This window comes from Brassica rapa, chromosome A01 (assembly GCF_000309985.2).
Source record: "Brassica rapa cultivar Chiifu-401-42 chromosome A01, CAAS_Brap_v3.01, whole genome shotgun sequence".
In the NCBI taxonomy this organism is placed as follows: domain Eukaryota; kingdom Viridiplantae; phylum Streptophyta; class Magnoliopsida; order Brassicales; family Brassicaceae; genus Brassica; species Brassica rapa.
In genome coordinates, this window is record NC_024795.2 from 16,180,003 (window position 1) to 16,202,085 (window position 22,083).

The window sequence follows — 22,083 nt, forward strand, 5'->3', positions numbered from 1 at the left end:
TACGTAGCGACCGAGCTTGGTCGAGCTCGGTCGCTACGTAGCGACCGAGCGGGACGAGCTTGGCTGAGCTCGGTCGCTACGTAGCGACCGAGCGGGACGATCGCTCGGTCGCTACGTTGGCTCGAGCTCGGTCGCTACGTAGCGACCGAGCGGGACGAGCACTCGGTCGCTACGTAGCGAGCTTGGCTCGGGTTTGGTTGCTGCATGGCGACCGGACGGCGTGTATGCGCGGTGACCGAGCTTGGTTTGTTCGGTTTGAATCCCAAAGGATACTTCTTCGTAAAAACTTCGTATTGGTTAGTTTTTACGAAAATTACGTCTTTCCTTTTACTATCTCTTTCGGAAATACGATCTCCGAGGATTTTCGGGTGGTAATTCCGTCGTAACCGTTTTTGACCCCAACAGTTAGCCCCCAGCCCGTTAGGATCATGCATCGTAGGATCCTAGCGTGCGGTTAAGCATGTTTGGCAAGTTAGGCGTGATGGATGGAATTAATATCCGAAAGTCTGAGCTTGAATAGTAAATCCTCATGCTTATAAGAAGGGAGGTAACTTGTTTCTAGATTTTTTCACTTTCTTGTATTTCTTTAAGATCTTTCTTAAGAAAAACTTTATATTTTTCCTCTCCACCCTTTTCCTCTATTTTCTCAAGAGAAGTATAAAGATGTCGAGCAAGAAAAAGATTGCGAAAAAAGGGTCTTCGTCCGCGAGTGCTTATGAAGAGCTCATCGTTCCGAAGATGGAGTTCGTGCCTCACTTGGTACATCCTGCCGAGAACGAGGCATGGTGGGTTGCTCATTATGGCTCGTTGACCCCTCCCAAGGAGAAGTCGTTCCCGGTCCTAATCCATCGTGGAGTCGAGAAAGGGGATGCAAGCAGGAGTACCGACGAGTTTCTCGTGATGATGCGATCGTTCTACCATATCCCGGATGCTGTGGAGTTCCGGGTTCCCCGCCGTGGGGAATGTGCTAACAGCCCCCCAGAGGGTTACTTTACTTGCTATGAGGCGTTCGTAGTGCGTTGTCGCCTATGGTTCCCAATACCCGAAATTCTAGTCCGAGTGTTGGATCGTTTCGAAGTTGCGATAAGTCAGTTGACTCCCCTTGCCATTCAGCATCTTATTGGGATCCTGATCCTAAGCTACGAGCATGGCCTTTCCCTTTCTGTCGATCATTATGAAGCGCTTTTGAGGCTTCAACTTGTCACAAATACGGATAAGCATAGGTTGGTCCCTCGGAAATTTATGTCAGTGGTTAAGAAATTCATTTCGAACTTCAACTCGTGGAAGAAGTTCTTTTTCTTTGTTCGTATAGACGCTGCATCCGTCGAATAGAGTTGCATTCCACTGTTCCGGAGGTTGCCGAATGATCGTCCCTTCATCAACCCTTTGGCTCTGTTCCCTGAGGACATCATTGCGGTGAGGGATCTTCTCAGGAATGGTCCCTTCTTCTAGACTTCTTTTAAGCCGAAGAGGGTTTGGAAGGCACTAAGATTCGTGCAACCCGGTCCTGCTTTGGCTGCGGACACGGGAAGCGACTCCGAACCTGACGACCAGAATCCCGTCGAAGCTCCAACAGCTGTGCCGGAGTCGAGCTCTTGGAAGGGAAAAGATGTCGATCTTGGCGACATAGAGTTTTCGATGGATGACTCTATGCTTCCAGGATGGGATCCGAACCTTGCTTACGGCGATGGGAGTGGTTCGAGCGAGGCCCCTATTCTGGATTTCTATGATTTCTTTGCTGGTCTGCCACCGGGTTTTGATGCTCCTCCTCCTACGAAAGAATCGGCGAGGCCGAGAATCGTTGCGGAAGGATCTCGCATCATCAATGGGGTTAGTTTTTTGAGAATTTTTTGGTGATTGTCCTATGTATATATATTTATAACATGTCAATCGATTTTGCAGGGCCTGAGCTTGCTGGGCTCGGCCATTGAGGCGGGCCATAGAGAAGCCATGGTCTACCGCTTCAAAGCGGAGAAAGCGGAGCGGGATCTCGCTAGCGTGCAAGGCGAGATGTTGGAGCGAGAGGCGCAACTTACTCGTGATCATGCGCAGGCCGTCCGCAAAGTGGAAAGGAAAGGCAAAAGGGAAATCGTCGAGGTGATGAAGACTCGTGCCTCTCAATTCCAAGTTGAGTATGGGAACCTCAAGAATGCCTTTACCTCGGTGGGTGACTTTCGTAAGTGCCGCGGTTCGGTCGGAAGTCTTTGGAGGACGTGAGCCGATGACTGTGTGTTCAAAGAGGAAATGAGCTTGATGAAGAGTGGGATGAATGAACGTGCCCATGCTGAGGCGCTTATCCCTCCGATCGACGAGCGGATTCAAGGGTTCTGGGATTCCATCCCAGTTTCCCCTGATACCGAGGAGGTTTCGACCGGGTTTCCCGATGGTGGAGAGGAAGTGGATCATCCCGCGGACGCGTTTGGTGCTTCGTAGGTGCGCCAAACTGTGGGAACCAAAATTCGCACTGTCGATTTCCGTTTAAATAAGGAAACTAGGAAAACCCTAATTTCCCAGAGGACCCGGATATCTGCTAATTACCACACGTCAAGCAATCAGAACACGAGAATAACAACGATAAAGTATAAGAAATCGAAAAAGAGAGCAAAGAAGGTCTTATTCTGAATTTGCGTATGAGCGTTTACAACATGGTATAAGCCTGGGCTCGAGAGCTGTCGGCGAGATTCCTAGTTCTAGTAACCCTAAGACGGCTAAACCTAATTGAGTCGCAGCTCGAAATAACAAAAACGGAAAATTGCCTAAATTGCTCTAAGTGCTAAGTTTGTTCTGAAAAAGTGCTCCCCTCTTGCTCCTCGCCTAGGACTCCTTATATACTAGCTCCAAGGTCGGTTTGCGCTTTTACTCTTCTGCCCTTAAGCCGTCATAGCATAAAAATGGAGATATTCCATTTTTCCCGATCTTCACAATTATCTTCAAAACTTCCGTATTTATCCGCGGAAACTTGACATTTATCCTTCCTTGTGGGCCAAGCGTGAACCATGCTGTTGTTTACGGGGTTTTGGTTAGGAAAATCGTAGGATGGGCCTCGAGTCGTGTTTTAGGTCCCTTTGGACCGTCTTCCGACTCGACACGTTTACTACGAATTTTCCGCGGTTTCTAATCCGCGAAGTTTGATCGATGAATTAGAATAGCGGGAAACATGGACTGAGCTTGCTACGGTCTTCGGGAGATAGCATTCGAAGGTTTGACTAGAATGCAAGGATTGGTGTCGTATCGATGTTCGGAAAGGTTCAATCGCTACACAGCGACCAAACTTTGGCTCGAGCCCGGTCGCTTCGTAGCGACCGAGCGGGACGAGCGCTCGGTCGCTACGTAGCGACCGAGCTTTGGCTTGAGCTCGGTTGCTACGTAGCGACCGAGCTTTGGCTCGAGCTCGGTCGCTACGTAGCGACCGAGCTTGGCTCGGGTTTGGTTGCTGCATGGCGACCGGACGGCGTGTATGCGCGGTGACCGGGCTTGGTTTGTTCGGTTTGAATCCCAAAGGATACTTCTTCGTAAAAACTTCGTATTGGTTATTTTTTACGAAAATTACATCTTTCCTTTTACTATCTCTTTCGGAAATACGATCTCCGAGGATTTTCGGGTGGTAATTCCGTCATAACCGTTTTTGACCCCAACATAAATGTATTGAGTTATTAATATCTTTTAAATTATCTATCCTTTGTATGGTTATGTCCATTGTTAGGAAATTTTAGACAACTAAAAAATTGTGTGATGTATTAGTATTAATTTTATAACTTGACTTTATCTATGTTTGTTAATTAATACAAGGATGTATGAAATTATATCACTACTTTGATTATTGGAAAGAATAAATATTCGGCTAACTTAAACAAAAAAATTGAAATTAAAGAGTGTAGTCAATTATTTTGTGATATTGTATGTATCTCTTTATGCATTTATAGCCGGCTAACTCAGATAGAAAATGAGATAAAATGTAATAGCTGGTTATTATTAGTGTAAGTCCATACATTAATGTGTATCCAGAAAATTTAATTGCATTGCTAATATTATAGTCACAGGATGCATAGACAATTTATAGGGTAATATGTAAGTTAGTCGGGTTATACATAAACTTATCCATTCATTAGGTTTGTTAGATGATATTTTGTTAATATAGGTACAATTTGTAGGTCATTATATAAGTTAGTCAGGTTATACATAGATTTAACCAATCATTATGATATTTTGTAAGTAGTCAGGTTATACATAGACTTAAGCAATTTGTATTAGACATATGTAACAAAATATGCCCACAAAATGCGTAACTGGAACAATCAAACTTTTTCTAAAATCAAATATTAACTAAGAATAATTTAGTATTATCTGTTGGAGTATGTTTTATACATATAAATTATAGAATGACTCAACAAATCACTAAATAAATATGAAATTCTAAAATAATATTATAGAGATATTAATCAACTATTTCAGTTATTTCTTTGTATAACTTATATACATGCATGAGGTTTCAAAAGACTATTGCTGTTATATTCATTTATGTAACTTAAATCGATCAATATTTTAGTTTATTTTACTATTTGATTCTCAAAATATCATATGTTAAATTATACCTAATCTTACGAAATACATTTACAATCTAAGACAATAATTAAATTAAATGAGAGTAAGAAAATAATCATAATTTAAATTTATAGAACCAAAATGTTATGGTTGACTTGGAAAATATATGTTATCCAATATATCCAAAAAAAAAACCAAACAAATTAACAAGATATTATATATCCAGAATCATACATACAATTAAAATAACATAATATTATTTGAAATAAATCATACATATTAATTAAATATAAATTACAAAATTATTTAAAATAAAAATAAAAATAAATATTAATATATTGTATTTACTTTATAAATATTTATATCCGTGCATGAACATAGGAAAATCACTTAGTAGAAAATAAACCAGAAACAAAACACAAAACCCAAGTAATTGAAAACACATTTTACTAGTACATAATTTAAATACATTAGATTAGATAACATTTTTTTTGTCAAAGATTAGATAACATAACTATTCGGATAACTAGTTAGGCCGGCCCGTCCTAGGGTACCAGTCGTAAATCCAAAGATGCTTGTAAGTAGCCTTATAAGTTCGGAATCAAAGGAGTGGGATGCTAGGATACTGGCACAGTATGTTGAGCAAGAGGATATACAACTGATTATGAGTTTGGCCATAAGCTCAACACATCGCAGAGATTCTTTCTGCTGGAGCTACACTAAAAACGGCCAATACACGGTTAAGTCTGGGTATTGGGTTGCTACAAATATATTGGATGCGGAGGAGGAAGCTGAAGTCACACAACTTAGCATCACTGAACTTCAAGCCTTTGCTTGGAAAGTGAACGCACTTCAGAAAATTCGCCATCTTATATGGCAATTAATTTCGGGACAGGTAGCAGTAACAAGGAACTTAATACGTCGTAATTTGCGGTGTGATGATTACTGCCCAAGATGTGGAGAGCCAGAGGAAAATGTAACCCATGCGATCTTTGAATGTCCCCCAGCGTTACAAGCATAGGAACTATCATCTACGCCGTCAAACCCCCAAACTTTCCCCATATCGAGTATGTACGCCAATATGGACTACCTTTTCTGGAGGAAAAATACAATTAGAAGGCCAGAAGATGATAGAGACCCTTATCCCTGGATAATCTGGTACATATGGAAGGCGAGGAATAATAAGCTATTCAGGGGGATTGACAGGAACCCTCTGGAACTGGTCAGGTATGCAGAGAGTGAATGTCAGGCTTGGTATAATGCTAAGGAGTCTATACCTAAATCCCCTCAGGCACCAAACACTGAAGTGGTACAAGCCGTAAGCTTGAATAATATATGCATGGTGGATGGCTCTTGGACATCCACAGATCTATTCAGTGGAATTGGTTGGGTTTGGAAGGATAACACGGGAAAGATCCAACTTATGGGAACACGGAATTTAAGGAGGCGGGAAACAGCACTACACTCGGAATTGGAAGCATTGAAATGGGCATTGGAAAGCATGCTTCAACATTCAAACTGCCAACATTTTGGTACAGATTGCAAGGACCTGATAGATATGATAAAGGAACCCCAAGCCTGGCCAAAGTTTTAAACGGAGCTGGAAGCCATTCAAATCATCCTCATGTGTTATTCGGACTTCAAGATCACCTACGTGCCAAGAACACATAATGAAATTGCTGATTCTTTAGCTAGGAATGCTCGATCTTTTCATAGATCTCTTTGTTTTATTGGTTGTTCTATTCCGGTCTGGCTACCCAGACCACCTCATGTTTGAGTAATAGAATAGCCGTTTGTTGACAAAAAAAAAAAACTATTCGGATAACTAACTAAAACAGTACTATTTTGTACCGATAAGCATGTATGTTATTCTCTTCTCACTAAATTAAATAAAATAAGATCTCATATATTCTATTAAAAGAGAAGTCATGACTTAATTCATGTGTGATTTTTTTAATTTGGACCAACCCTTAGAAAATTGTTAAAATTAATTTTTGTATAAATATTTAAATTATTTGAATCATTATAAGACAAACAAATCAAATAGATATTCCTATATTTACTCAAAAATTATATCTGAATAAAATATTTTTATATCTTTTATTTACAATATATATATATATATATATTTCATTTTTTATTAAAACAAACCTTCTAAATATTTAAGTAATTTCGTGTTTGTTTAACATAAATGTATATTCATTTTTCACTTAAATAAAACTTTTAAATATTTAGTTCATGTCATGGTTATTTTAAAATTAAATTTATATTTGATTTTAACTAATTTTCTAATTATAAGTAAACACATGTACAATTTTTTATTAATCTGCAACATAAATTTTTGATCTTTCACTGGTAAAAATTTCAATTTATAATTTTGTATCACATGATTTAAAATATGAAAAATTTAAAACAAATAAATTAAATTATTGCATGTGAACTATAAAATTATTGTGTTTTAAAATATTAGATTAAACAATTAGTAATATGGTAAATATTATAATTAATCATGTAAAACAAATAATTATGTTTGTAACAATAAAATAATCACCCGCACAACCGTGCGGGTCAAGACATAGTCAAGCATTAAAACAAGGGAACAAAATAAGTGGGCTTCTTTTTCAAAAAAAACATCGCTTGAAAGTGTTGGTATTATTTGAAGATGAAGTTACATGTATATGTCATCAAACTCAAACATATGATAAAAATATATATACTAACAAAGTGTCGACAAATTATAATAATATAATTTTAAGATGGATATTAACATGAAGTTGGTATCATAGTTCTCTGTTTTAGCACTTACATACTAACATAATTATAAAATGACATAGACTACGATAAATACCACTTGCACATTATCTATACTATTATTAAACTATATAAAACTATAATAAAAGATAGATTATGTTCCATAACCAATAAAAATTATTATTTAAAATACCAGTAACAAATATGATTTAAAAAATAATAATAACAACTGGTCCTAATCGTCAAAGTTAAAAAATTAAGCAAAATAATAATAATTATATATCTAATTAAATAGTTATATATTTAAGTTAGTAAATCAGTTATTTAGCTAAAACTAATAATAAATCAATAACTTATCTAAAACCTAATAAAATCACTTATCAAAACCTAAACAATGACAAATAAGCAAAATTAACTAAAATCATGGATAACCCGACACAGAAGCAAAATCACTTATAAATTTGTATATTGATCTTGTTTTTTAAAAACACACTAGATTTTGACCCGCGCTTCGAAAGCGCGGATTTTTCTTTGGATTGTAAACAAATATTATGAATTAGTATTTTAAAATTGTTATGCATTATTATGTTACAAAAGTTATATTATATCGAAGAAAAAAATTATTTAAAATTGTATAATTTATGAATTAGTTTATTTATGATTTTATATATATACTCTTGTGTAATTCTCTCTCTTAGATATGAACATTTTACCAGATCCGTGAAACCAAACTGAAATCGATCTGGAAATATTGGTGCTGTTTGGGTTTGAATTTAGGGCAAAGTACATATTCAATTTTGTTTTTGGACCCGTAAGTTTTCTTTGAGTCAATATCCTAACCGAGATCCAACGTAATACCCAAGTACCTGAATTTTTTTGTGTATATTAGGTATATTCGAGTATTTTAGATATATTTTTGGTATTGCGAATACTTTTTAATTTTTGCGTTCAGGTTTTCGATTTTAGTTTCGGGTTTTGAGTAAAATTGTAATAAAAATATATATATAGGGTATTCTGAAATTGTTTTGGGTATTTTTCGCTTCCTCGGGTCAGATTTCATGTAAAATTTTGGATCTTTTCGGTATTTCAATATTTTGGGTACTTGTTTGGGTTTTTGGGTATGTGTTTCAGTATTTTTTTTGGGTTTTCAGGTACTTCGAGTATTTTTTGGTTCCTCAATACCCAAACTAATTCGGACCTGTTACGTACCTAAAAATTACATGTATTTTACAGATATTTAAATTATAGATTCGAACCGCTCAGGACCTGAAAAGAACCAATCCAAACCTAAACCAAAAAATTAAATACCTAGTTATGTCTAAATATTTAGGACCCGAAATAAACCTGACCTGCTGACTGAGATCAGACCTACACTCTCTGATTGTATTTTGTTTTTGACCTTACACTCTCTGATTGTATTTTGTATGCATTTTATAAGAGTTACATTTTTTGAGTTGATTATCTTTAAGATGTACTTAAAATATTTTTGGCTAATTTAATAGTATAAATTTGTAAGGTTTTTAATATTTTTAAAACTTATTTTAAATAACAAATTTTATGATAAATATTTTGTATAAAAAATAATTTAAAGTAAAATATATAACTTTTAACATATGGTTTACTTTATTAAATTTGATTTTGTATATTTGGGAATATATAATGTATGATGACATGGTATAGTATGATATATGATATATGTTAATTTTTAAATGAGTTATGAAATCTGTTAAAGTTGATAAAGTTATTGAATTTAAATAGTATATCTGCGATATATTATTTTTTGGTTAAAATATTTTGTAACAATATTGCTATATCTTGGTTTTTAAAATAGGATATAAGTATAAGAATATTTAATTTTTGATTTGTTTCAAATTTAGATACTTTTCGAAGTAAGATATATTCTTAGCAAATATATGAATTAGCTTTTTTCATAATTTAAAACAGAAGTATAGAAAGGATGGAATGTATTGTTACATAGTTGGCGGATCAAAAGACTTATATAATTTATTTATATTAGGTGAAATGAGTCATTTATTAATTATGAGACTAATGAGACATGTTTAGAGAATAATATAATAAAGTATATGTAGTACATTATTTTTGTGTAGCAAATGGTACGGTCATCTAATAAAGGATAGCATATATGTCGTATAACTTTGTTCTTGTACAAAATAATGTGGTCTAATAAATAAATGTATTATTAAATGTTTGTTAGAGAAATTTTTGGTTACTTATTGTTAATTACATATTATGGTAAGACCAAAAATATTATTAGTTAAGGAAATGGTCCAAACAACTTTTTTAAGTAGATTTATTAAAACTCCTTCTCTTTTAATAGTATTGATTGTTGATCTTGTTTTTATATTTATTCTGTTTGAATAAATAAAACTTTCAATAAGTTAAAAGTGTAAATTTTTAATTAAATATTTTGTATATTATAAATTTGGTAAAATTCTAGGTTTGCCACTAATAATAACTATAGATAAAAGTAAAATGTATTTAAGGAAACAATGATCCATGATCAAAAAATAAAACAATGACAATAAACCTATTAGGGGGTGTATTCAACTGAAAGTTTGAGGTAATTTGTATTAAAATGATAAGCTAGTTAAATATATATTTTGATATATTTTGTTTAATTGGATTTGGTAAATATAAAATGGTATCTGTTGGATAGAAATTTAATCTTCTGAAAGTTATCTATAGGTGCTAGATTACCAATTTTTATTCTTTAAGAAAAAATTACTTTTAGGGATAAAACTTTTTTTTGTTAATTTGCATATTGGCTAAAATATATCTTTTGGGGCAATTTATTTTTATTTAATATTAAAAAGATAAATTTTAGACAAAGTGCTACATTATATTATATATATATATATATATATATAATTCCACTCTCTAATTTTTTAAAATAATTGACATAAGTATTAAATGGTGTTTATTTTAAAAATAATTAAATTTAATAGATTTGATCAGTTGCATTACTGTAGCTATGTACTTTAAAATGTTTCTTTGTCAATAAATTAGTTCATCGTCAGTTATCGGGTATCTACTAGTTTTTCTTAAGAAATCAAATCAGTGGATCTTTAACCATAATTGGAATTAGGTAAGGAAACATACATCCATTTAAACTGGACATAACTTTATCAATAGTTAAAATTCTATTGTATTTCACAGACGAGAACCTAATGTTTCCAATATAAAGATGGTCAACTCAACTCTAGAGAAAAGAAAACAAAACCAAGTTGAAACTTTTGATTTTAGCAATGAAATATCTTACGACTGCCTTGGCTCTCTCATTTTTGTATTTATTCACCGATACATCTTCGCATTTCTCTTCTGGTGGTTTAGATATGAAATATTTCAACAAAGATAGAGTAAAGACAGTGGTGGTTAGTCATAGAGGTACAGGTGATTTCAGAACCATCCAAGCAGCCATCGACTCCATTCCCTCTAATAACAACAACTGGATTAAGATCTATCTTAAACATGGAACCTACAAGTAAGCTCTCTCATCTCTACTTTGTTCAATCAATTTCTTTGATCTCTATGGGTTCATTTGTTGAGACTGAGACATTCTAGTTTTGAGCAATTTCTTCCAAAAACAGGCGGTGGTAATTAACTTTGTATATAAGTGGTGTGTACTTTATCGCACATACTAAGCGATATTACGTAAGATACACCACTAATTTACAAAGACGTTACCGGGTGCTTTTATAAATTTTGCTCAACGTTAGGCTATCTTAGCGAATAAACTCTCTTTTAAATGGGTTTACTAAGATACATTTTGTGTATGGATGCAGCGAAAAGATAGTGATCGAGAAGCAAATGATAGTAATGCAGGGAAACGATGCATCGAAAGTGACAATTCAATATAATGATGCAGGACTAGCCAATTCGAGTGGTCCGTTCAGATTAAACGCTGAGTACTTCGTCGCTATCAATATTACGTTCAAGGTTATGGTTTATTATATGTAGTTTTCCTTGGTATGTCTACCATGGTGTGTCGTTAATGATATTTTTTTTTGTCGTTAATGATATATTCGTGACAAAATTTAAATTTGGTTTTCTTTCCCGTCAACTAGTTTTTACTAACAAAAACAAATGGTATATCACCCGTTCATAGTTTGACGATTCAAAATCATGATTCCTCAAAAAAAATATCATTTCGAAATCACTAAATTTTAACTCTATAAAAAATAATGATTTCGTTATATATAGTGTACATATGAAAAACATTACAAGAAAAAACGAACAGTCAATGATCTAGACAACTACCTTTTTGTTTTTTATACATGAAAAAAATTGTCTCCCAACTGTTTTAAATATTTCGATATTTTGCTAGTCCATCATTTGGATATTTGTCTGACGTATCAATCATCCTGTTTAGTTATATCATGATTAGATAGATCTTTTGGATTAGTTTTGACATGGATGTAAATATCATACTACAAGATTCTAGTATGCTTAATGAGTTATGCATGTCTTGTATTATGATTGTGCAGAATACTTATAACAACATAAAACAAACAGTACCGTATAAGGATATAAAGGTAGCTCCATCGGCTATACTAATGGCGGACAAGGCGTCGTTCTATGGCTGTAGATTCATCAGTGTCCAAGACACACTTGCTGACTTACTTGGTCGCCACTACTTCCACAAATGTTACATCGAAGGAGCCGTTGATTTCATATGGGGAAGAGGCCAATCTATATACCAAGTAATCTCATATATTCTCTCAATAAAAGCATGTGGGTTAAGTATAGGGATGTTGTGATATAAAAATATTGTACAAAAAGATAATAATGTATATTTACGGGATCAATAATGGAGACGATTTCGACCAAATAGTACTGATTAACGATTTCGTCGGAATTGGTTTTTCTCGACGAAATATGCCGTCGTAAATCTTTTGTTTGCTTGTAGTGGGAGTCAGTTTGAAGCCTAGGCAAAGTCGCAAACGAATATGCCAAACAAAACCCACCAAGACTCTAACATACCAAGCAAAAACTGTTATTTTTTCTCTGTTTTCCCGTTCATGTTGAGCCAAAATATATCTAAATGAGTTGGTGTTTGGATGCAGAACTGCGTAATAAATGTTAAAGGAGTAACATCAAAGAAAATGGTGAATAACAGAGAAATGTTAGCAGGATTCATAACTGCGCAAGGGAGGGAAAGCGAGCAAGATACAAGTGGATTTGTGTTCAATAAATGTGTGATCAAAGGAACTGGTAAGGCATTCCTGGGAAGAGCTTACCGAGGCTACTCTAGGGTTGTCTTTTATGGAACACACATGTCGAATGTCGTTGTTCCTCAAGGTTGGGATGCTTGGCATTATAAAGGCCAAGAGTACGTAATTTGTTTTCTCTTTTACTTCCAGTGTATTGTGCTATATATTTGGAAAACATATTCTAACGATAATAACGAACTACAAATAATATGATCAGGGATAAATTTACATTTGTGGAGGTAAACAGCACGGGAAAAGGAGCAAATAAGAAGGGAAGAGTTAGGTGGGAGAAGAATCTCTCAGCTAAAGAAGTTGACTTTCTTTTAAATCCTCAAACTTTCGTTGATAATGATGGTTGGATGGCCACTCTTCCTTCTGCTCTCGTCTCTTTATATTATAACCATCTTCAATCTTTAAGCTTCAGAATTTAATTTCGTTTATAATGTTAGTGGAAAAAACATTCTTTAATTCTTATGAAAAGAATAAGATATATATACATGTTGTATGTTTTATTATCATCGTCGTATCATCCCCTTCGATATATAAAATATTATTTACATAGTGAATATCTTTAAAACTGGTATGAACAAACAACAAGTACATTTCTATATTCACCATTGATACCAAAACTATCTTCATTTTTCCAGTATATTTTTTAGTATTGATCTTTTCACGGTTTCACCTAACCCTTCGTATAATCAATGTACACAGACATTATTGTATCTCTATTCGTGTTAGTAAACGTACCTTTTAGTTATATATTTTTATATTATACCATAATGTTATATTTTACAGAATTAAACACAACGAAAGAAGATAATCATATCAAGAAATATTATTCTTGTTATAGCACCCAAGCAATTGCATCATATTGTTATATTACTATATAGATATACCTTGTGTGTCAGTCGTTTAACGTTTGGTTTCAAGTGACGTTCAGATTATACAAAATCAGGGAGATATACTATGGCATCATATTCGAGTCAAGAGGATTGAGAGTTCAGTCCCAGCAATGTAAACCACTTTATTTGACAAGTTAACTCGAGAGTTATTTTGGCAGAGTTAAATGCAAGGTTAGCAAAAGAGCGGTTAATTGGTAGAAACAAACGTTGTCAACAAAATCGATTTTGTTGGTACCAAATGTGTTCCCATTGTCTTCATCAGTTTATCCATACTTGGATTACCCCCTATAGGTTGAGAGAAGGTAAGTTTTGCCCAGTAACTATGTGGTTTATCGTTAAATATATGAATTTAAAATATCTTACAAAGTGTAGATAGGGAATTGATAGTGTGGTATGAAAGACCCAACATTATACTTGGAAGACTATTTCTAGGCAATCAAACATTATGACATAAAACATAACACTACATTCACTTATGTTTATTTACAGTCGATTCTTATTTTAACACAAACAAATTATACATCCTGTTTCGTTATATCATACCCATGACGCTCCATTATTATTATTAACATGAACGATTATTATTTTCTATCACTATCGTAAGTAGTATAGGTAACGGGCTTGAATAAGAACTTACAATATCGATTCTAGCCTTTCATCGCCTTGTAGCACTGGAGGCTGCACAATGGAAGGTTTGATTGTGAATCTCTGTATTTGTATGGGTTCGTACATTCTGGACCCGCACATGTCTCCCGCGGTGGAGGATAGCTGGTTCAAATAACAAGGCGAACCATGTCAATTCTCAGCGGCTAAGTCCGGCTTGATTTTAAAGGCATTCTTGGATACCAATGAGTCTTTAGCATCAAACCAAAGTGGTACTTCAGATTGGAATATAACAATGTATCTATACTATTATTTATGAAGTGATTTTGTTGATTTGTCATATTCTCCATAATTTTAGCTAATTTTGCTTATTTGTCATATTCTTATTAGTTTTTAGATTAAATCATCAATTTATTAATTTAAATAATATAAATATTCGGATTTCTAATTGGAATTATGATTATAATTATTTTGTGCTTGTATCGATCAATTATGATTATAATCATCAAATTCCGACCACCATAACCATAATATTTTAACTTTCACAAGATTTTTATTAGTTTTTACCTTAAATCGTTAATTTATTAATTTAAATAACAAAACTATTTCAAACTTTCTAATCGGAATTACAATTATAATTATTTTAAAAAGGTAGGACCAATTCTTATTTTCATATGATGTAAGATGTTTTAAAATCTATAGTTTCAATTTTCTCATTCATTCCAAGTTGTCTCGATTATAGTTCTTGACATTAATATTTATGTACTTTTGATATTTGTTTTTATAGTTGGAGTTCTATGTTTTTTCTTCTTTCTTTGAGTCTGAAATACTAGAAGCAAATCAGTTTTGTTACATGGAATTTAGAATTATGAATTAGGTATCTTATATATTAAAACAGAAGTCACAACCTTGATTCATGTGTGATTTTTTTAAAAATGGACCTAATGGACCTATTCATAGAAATTCATACTACATTTTAATTCATACTAATAATAAATATAATTTTTAAAATATTTTAATCATAATATCTTTTGATATCTTTTCATTTTAAATATAAATATATTTATTTTAAAAGTCTAACAAATCTGTTTGAAAAGATTTTTACAAGATCTTCATTTTCGAAATTATATTTAAATATTTTCACTAATTTTGAAATTAGTTTAAAATATTATTATGCATTAATATATTCAGTTATATAAAATGAAAAATAAAAAATCTATAATATTTTACTTATTATATAACCATAACCAATCATATTAAAATAAAATTATTATATTGAGCTAAATAAAATTATTATATTGAGCTAAATATAATAAAATTGTATTAAACTTATATATTTATATATTTTATTTTTGTAATTATAAAATATTTATGTTCAAAAATAAAATCTAATATTTTGGTAAGATGAGTTAACATTATCAAACTCTATAATACATGTATAAAAATTAACATGTATTTCTATAAAGTTAATAATATAAAATCTTTGTAACTACTTTAATCATAATATATTTTCATTTTAAATATATCATATATTTATATATTATATTTTAAAAAATTTAGTAAATCTGTGTAAAAATATTTAAACAATAACTTAATGTATTTTAAGTTATCGTTTAGAAATGAAAATAAATAAATTATATCATATTTAATCTACTTTTATAATCATGATCATGTTAAAATATAATTATTATACTAAAATAAATATGATAAATTATATTCAATTGATAAATTTATAAATTTTAATTTCATAAATATAAACTATTTATTTAAAATATAATATGATGATAAAACGGTTTAAAATTAACAAACTATATAATACATGTCTAAAAATTAACATATCTTACACTTTTATATATACAATAATAAATTATCTAAAATGAATAAGCATAAAAATATTGGTAAAAAGAAATCCAGTGTTGAAATACGGGTCAGAATTTATCCTAAATTAAATACAAAATATTTTTAAAATATATTTTCTCATGAATATATTAATTTGCTTAATAACTAAATGCAAATACAATAAGATAAATATATAATAAGAAGTGGCAAATACATAAGGTTTAAACAATTAATTAATTATAACATATAATTATAAAATTATTGTATTTGAAATAGTTATATAAATATTTAAGTATATGACTAACATTAAAAATATATACCACTTATGTTCTAAAACAATAATTTGTTTATAAAAAATGTGAAAACAAACACCCGTGCGGTTGCACGGGTCAAAATCTAGTTCTGAATTACTTCAGTAGTTATTTCACGTGTATGTTTTATTACTTTTTAGTCTATAAGAAAAATATGCTTTGATATTAAATTTAGAGAATTGCCTATGTAATCACGTTATGAACATGTCTTTAATGGTTTAGTTTCTAAAACATATAAAAGTAAATATATTTTTAATGAATAATTAGATTTATCATTATAAAATTAACCATAAATTAACTTTAATAATAAAACTATCATTATCTATTGTCTCTTTTATTAAAATTAAACTTATGAAATATTAAGATAAGACAATGTATATATTGATCAAGTAAACCAATGAAATATTGTCATTATCTCAATTCATTTAAAAAATCTTCAAAATTATCATCGAACTTTAGTTTTTATTTAATTTTTATTTATTTTGTTCTTATTTGGATTTTGTGTGTTTTAATGTTTTTTGGTAAGTTAATTTATGTTTATGGTTCAAAAATACAATGTACATTCAAAGAGACCAAAAGTTCACATTCTTGCTTTACGTTATTGTGCGGAATATTTGATATGTAATTATACTTTTATCGTCTCATGGTGTTATAACTTTCCTTTGTGTTAAGAAGAATTAGATCGAAATAAAAATCGAAGAAAACTTAAATGATTAAGAATCTAAAAAATAAGTTATAATGATGTTTAAATCATAATACATATATTACTAATTATTAGTAAAACGATCATGCCCGCACACCTAGTTTAAGATTAAGTGTGAATAAATCGTACCTTTGAGGTCTAGAGTTGAATATAGATGGTAATCCAAGTTCTTCTGGGAAGGTTACGATGGTTCCTGAAGGACCCATTACCCACTTCACTGTGTCTGATCTACGGGCTATCCATTCTGCAGCCTTCTCCTACATGAAACAGAATTGCAAACCATCTTAAGATTGATAGAAAAAGAGATGTCACATAAGCTGCTCAAAGTTTCATTCAACAGCAACAAGAAAAAAAAAAAAACTTTTGTTATTTTATACCTTAGCCTTGTCTTGTTGTTGTTTCTTTATTTTATCTTCCTTCTTTTTTCTGCTAGAGTCTTGGCCTAAGATCTTCCTGATTGCCTCAGCCTGCCCATGCAAGAAAGAAGATTTAAACTTTGAATTCATTCAACTGAAAATGAAAACATGACCAAACCTCTGACTCTCTAGCTGCTTTTTCGACTTGCAGTTTACGTCTCTGCGCAGCCTCAGCTTTCTTTAGTTGCTGATCAACCTCTAACCCATCTTCTTTCCGCTCTGTAAGTAAACTAACACAATCAAAAAGCTTGAAGTCGGAGAATCCATATCTAACAGCAAAAAAAAAAGAGAGAGAGAGAAGGTTAGATGTTCATCAAGCTTACTTCGAGGTGGAGCTGGAGGTAAGCCACCAGGAAACTCGATGAGGTTTCCGCTATGTCCAGAGCGTCGACGAGTAGTCACAGTCATTTCTGTCTTAACTTCACTCAAACTTTCTCTTCTTCTAGCTCTCCCGCTCTTACTTTCTACCTCAACCTCAGCATCACTCAGACCTTCTTCCTCGTCTTTGACATAATCATCATCATCATCAAACGATGCTTTTCCTGACTTATCCTTCTTGTCTGATGTTCCAACACCACGCGGGTATTCAACATTTTGTTTCATTACCTTGGACAGCTTTTTATGTTTTCTATTCCTTTCTTCATCTTCATCAACGTCTTCTTCCGCACCAACAACTTTACCCATTTTCACCGTTCTCACAAACTGAATCTCTTCGTCGTCATCATCATCAAGAACGCGTCGTTTAGAAATCCGGTTGCTTTTTCGAACGGGATAAGTATTTGTTTTGCCTGAATCTGCCTTGCTTGTGGTGTCCAACGATGCGTGGGAGGACTTTGCTGAGCACAAGCCAATATCAGAAGCACCATCGGATGCAGATATAACTTTCGATGAGCCACCGACTTTGAGTTTAACCTTCTTGATTGTAGGGACAAGAAACCCTTCAGTGCTGTGGCCCTGATTACTTCCTTGGAAAGAACCATTCGTCGAACCTTCATCTGACTCCACTGCTTCTATCCTCTTCTCATTCTGCCAAACACATATCAGTTGATGACCACAACGCTTAACTAAAAGAGATAATTATACTTGTACAAAGATTTGAAGTTGGGTTTGGCGGTTTCTTACATAGACAGGGATTGGTGTGGAGGGCAATGATGAAGCATCCTGTAACTGTCGTTCATTCCAGGGCCGGCGCAATGTAGTGCTCCTCTTCTTCCTTGTTGTTGTTGCACTGCTCGTGTTACTGAAACCTATACCTCCTCCTAGCCTTTCCATAATTTTTTTTTTTTTTTAATTTATTTCTTAGACTCAGAAACTGAACCTCCACATTCTGAATGTTCCCTAATTCATCCCACATGAGATTATGAAATCAGAATAATTACAAGAGCAAATAAGAGAAGGACATAGCTAGCAGTAAAGCTAATTACAATTCCCAAAAATAATAAATTCTGATATTATGTGTTTACAAAACAGGGATGCCAAAAATATCAATATCATGTTAAAAGGTCCTTACTTGGAACAGTTTATAGATTAATCTTAGATTTAGAAAGAACTATCATCTAGATCCGTACTACAAGTTTCACTTACGAAACAAAGGAGAACAATTTCAAGAAGAAGAGTAGAGAACAGTGACAGAGGATTCTCTTGACAAAAGATTGCTTACTTTGCAATAGTTCAAAGACATCATCAGAGTAAGCACGTTGACTAAAGAGTGTTCTTCACTTAAAATGAAAGAACAAATGTTAAAGAATATTTGATTAAATATTGAATATTGAAAACTAACTCTGTTTTGCATTCAAACAGGGGTAAGATGCTAAAGAAAGAGATAAGACAGTATATTAAGTCTAAGCAAACACGATAATCGACAAAAAGGAAAATCAAGAGTTTCTTCAAAAACGTAGTTGAATATCATCAACACAGAGTATACCCAAAAGGTCAGTAATTCAGAGAATTCAGATTTTGCGTTTGATTTCAACCTCTTAGTTTGATCATATAAAGAATTGATTTTTGATGATACTAAATTCATTTCAAGCAAAACAATTCGCTCATATAAAAGAGGTCGTTCAAAGCAGTTTTACCTGGTGGGTCTTCTGATTAGATTCTAAAAGGATCAAAAAATTTAATTAGGGTTTATAGGAATTGGCGAAGAAGAGCACACGAAAGTTCTTGCTGTCCTTCACTCTTCTGCGGTGTTCTCCCAAGTACTAGAAAGGCAGGGCGTAGGATATGCTAAACTACGCCTTTTGTCAACCGTACATTTCATTATGGCCTTCTCTACGTTCATTTTTTTTTTTTAGAGATGGACGTTCTGGTTTGGTTTGGTTCGGTTCGAATCTATGCGGAGTCTCTCAGATTTTTGGTTTTCAGAATAAAATTTTTTAGGGAAATTGCACTCAGTAACTTAAAGAAAAACTATAATTCACAAACTAACCAAAATAACATCTTCTCTCCTATTTTTTCTTCCTATCTCTCTCTAACTTCTTTCTGCAAAACGAATTTCCTTTTTTTTGTTTGGTTATTTAACAAATAAGCCCTTTCATAGTCATATTCGTATATTTATAAAAAAAATTTTTGAATATTTGCAGGTTCAATTCAGATTTGGATAACTCATTTAAATTATTTTATAAAATTTAAAGTTCATGTATATTTTAAATTTCTCAAAACCCAAAAATAAAAATAATATTATTTTTTGTCCAATTAAAACTCTGTTGACCAAAAAGGGGACTCAATATCCATGTGGATAAGATAGGACGGTTGGTTCCGAGCATCTCGTGCAAGTTTTTCCGTCCATGTGTTGTAAGGCCAGGGCATGTGTTTTATCTCGCATGTTTTAAAACTTTTTTGTAGCCGTCAAAGTTCTTCCATATGTTGCAAAAGCTGGATATGCTTTTGGTTTTGAACCCATCCTCACCACTTAAGAACAATTTGTTGTAAAAATCATATGATATTGTCAGAGGTCTTCATGCATTCCATTGACTAAATGAGAATTTTGAATTATGCATAGAGCGGTCCACAATTTTTCGCTTCCTTAAATTCTTCAAAACCTTCTAGTGTGTTGTACCACCCAAATCAAGTATGTAAATGGCCCTGTTTCCAAGATCCATCCGTAAAACACCAATGACCTTCTCTGCATATGTAAATATATCACATAAACTTCAAAAAATGCATGTCAACATACTTAAAATTATGGTCTAGCTTGAAATTTTTCATAGAGAATTAATTTATATTTCAAGTTTTTTTAGTGTTTTGAGTATTGTTTAGCTATTTTAGACATCTATTTTGACTATTTGTATATATTTTTCAAGTATTTTGGATAACTTCAAAATACTATATCTTTTGGATATTTTATATATATTAAATCTAAAAATAAATAATATATATAAGTCTATTTCAGATACATTCGAGTATCCATACTTTGGTTTGGGTCGGGTTCGGTTTTGGTTCTCTAGATTACTTGTTCTTATTGATCTTATTGCTTGTTCTTATGATTACTCACTAGATTTTAGGATAATTGAAATAAAATGAAAGTGTGACTGATATCCTGGCATGAATCCTGCTGAGTTAGGTTTTTAGACACAAAGATAGTTGGTTTAAATAACTTAGTGAACATATTGAATTGAACCTTATTAGGATGGTTTAGTTAAATTGGTTAGTTAAATTAAATTTAGTTTACTGGTTAAGTTTCCTTTTACTTAAACCGGTACTAGATATAACGAACACTTTGTACAGTCAAGTTGATTGAGCTGAATAACAAACTTTTTAATCATCTTCGTCATTCTATCTTTCTCTCTCTCTCTCGAGCTTCACCATGTTCAGTTCCAATCTCAAGCTCTAGATTTGATATGGTATCAGAGCACACACACGAATCTTCCGCTTCGTTATGAGTTTCCCGATCTCTTTGTTTTCGCGATTCTTGAATCTTCTCTGCTTCGCGATTCGGGATTTCGTTTCTCAGATCTTCTTTTGTTTCGCGATCTTTCTTTGTTTGGGTTCTAGATTTTGACGCTTCTTTCCCGAGGATTGATAGCTCAGCTTGTCAATTGTTGCTTTCTTTGGAGTTCTATAATGGCGTCATATGTTCATCCCCAATCGGAGAGATCATCGACTGATCAGAACGATAATCCATTCTTCCTTCATCACAACGATCATGCTGGACTCATTCTTGTTACGGATCGCTTGAACACTGCATCGGAATTTCATTCTTGGCGACGTTCGATCCGTATGGCGTTAAATGTCCGCAACAAGCTCGGCTTCATTGATGGTACGGTTCCTAAACCTGCGTCTACACATCGTGATTATGGAGCTTGGTCTCGTTGCAACGATATGGTTGCTACCTGGTTGATGAATTTTGTTTCCAAGAAGATTGGTCAGAGTTTACTCTTTATCAACATAGCTGAAGGTATCTAGAAAAATCTCTTAGCTAGATTTAAGCAAGATGATGCGCCTAGAGTTTTTGATATAGAGCAGAAACTGAGTAAGCGTGAGCAAGGATCACTGGATGTATCGACTTATTATACTGAACTTGTGACTTTTTGGGAAGAACACAAGAATTATGTTGAACTTCCAGTTTGTACATGTGGTAAATGTGAGTGTGATGCAGCTGCTCTTTGGGAGAAGTTACAAGAACGTAGTAGAGTAACTAAATTTCTCATGGGGCTTATTGAACCATATGAGCAGACATGTCGTCATATCTTGATGTTGAAGCCTATTCCCACTATTGAGGAGGCGTTCAACTTTGTGGCTCAAGATGAAAGACAACGGTCTCTCAAACCAGCGACTCCGGTTGAT

The 22,083-nt window shown here is 33.0% G+C and overlaps 2 protein-coding genes across 3 annotated transcripts; one reads left to right on the forward strand and one right to left on the reverse strand.

The window, feature by feature from the left end:
* The first annotated feature begins 10,348 nt into the window (after positions 1-10,348).
* Positions 10,349-13,085, forward strand: LOC103847638 (probable pectinesterase 29). The gene is made up of 5 exons (XM_009124724.3): positions 10,349-10,795; positions 11,097-11,250; positions 11,799-12,014; positions 12,378-12,643; positions 12,742-13,085. Exons 1-5 carry the CDS (start codon positions 10,560-10,562, stop codon positions 12,953-12,955), a joined length of 1,086 nt encoding a protein of 361 aa, XP_009122972.1. The 5' UTR covers positions 10,349-10,559; the 3' UTR covers positions 12,956-13,085.
* Positions 13,086-13,855: 770 nt separating this feature from the next.
* On the reverse strand, positions 13,856-19,593 carry LOC103847639. Of its 2 annotated transcripts, none has more exons than XM_009124726.3 (7): positions 19,374-19,592; positions 18,421-18,636; positions 17,622-18,324; positions 17,417-17,517; positions 17,260-17,349; positions 17,012-17,139; positions 13,856-14,194 (listed from the first exon to the last, which is right to left on the reverse strand). In XM_009124726.3, exons 2-7 carry the CDS (start codon positions 18,568-18,570, stop codon positions 14,074-14,076), a joined length of 1,293 nt encoding a protein of 430 aa, XP_009122974.1. In that variant the 5' UTR covers positions 18,571-18,636; positions 19,374-19,592; the 3' UTR covers positions 13,856-14,073. The 2 variants fall into 2 exon arrangements, with proteins under 2 accessions (XP_009122974.1, XP_033145271.1); XM_033289380.1 differs by lacking the exon at positions 13,856-14,194 and adding an exon at positions 14,238-14,280 and having other exon boundaries at positions 19,374-19,593.
* Positions 19,594-22,083: the final 2,490 nt, after the last annotated feature.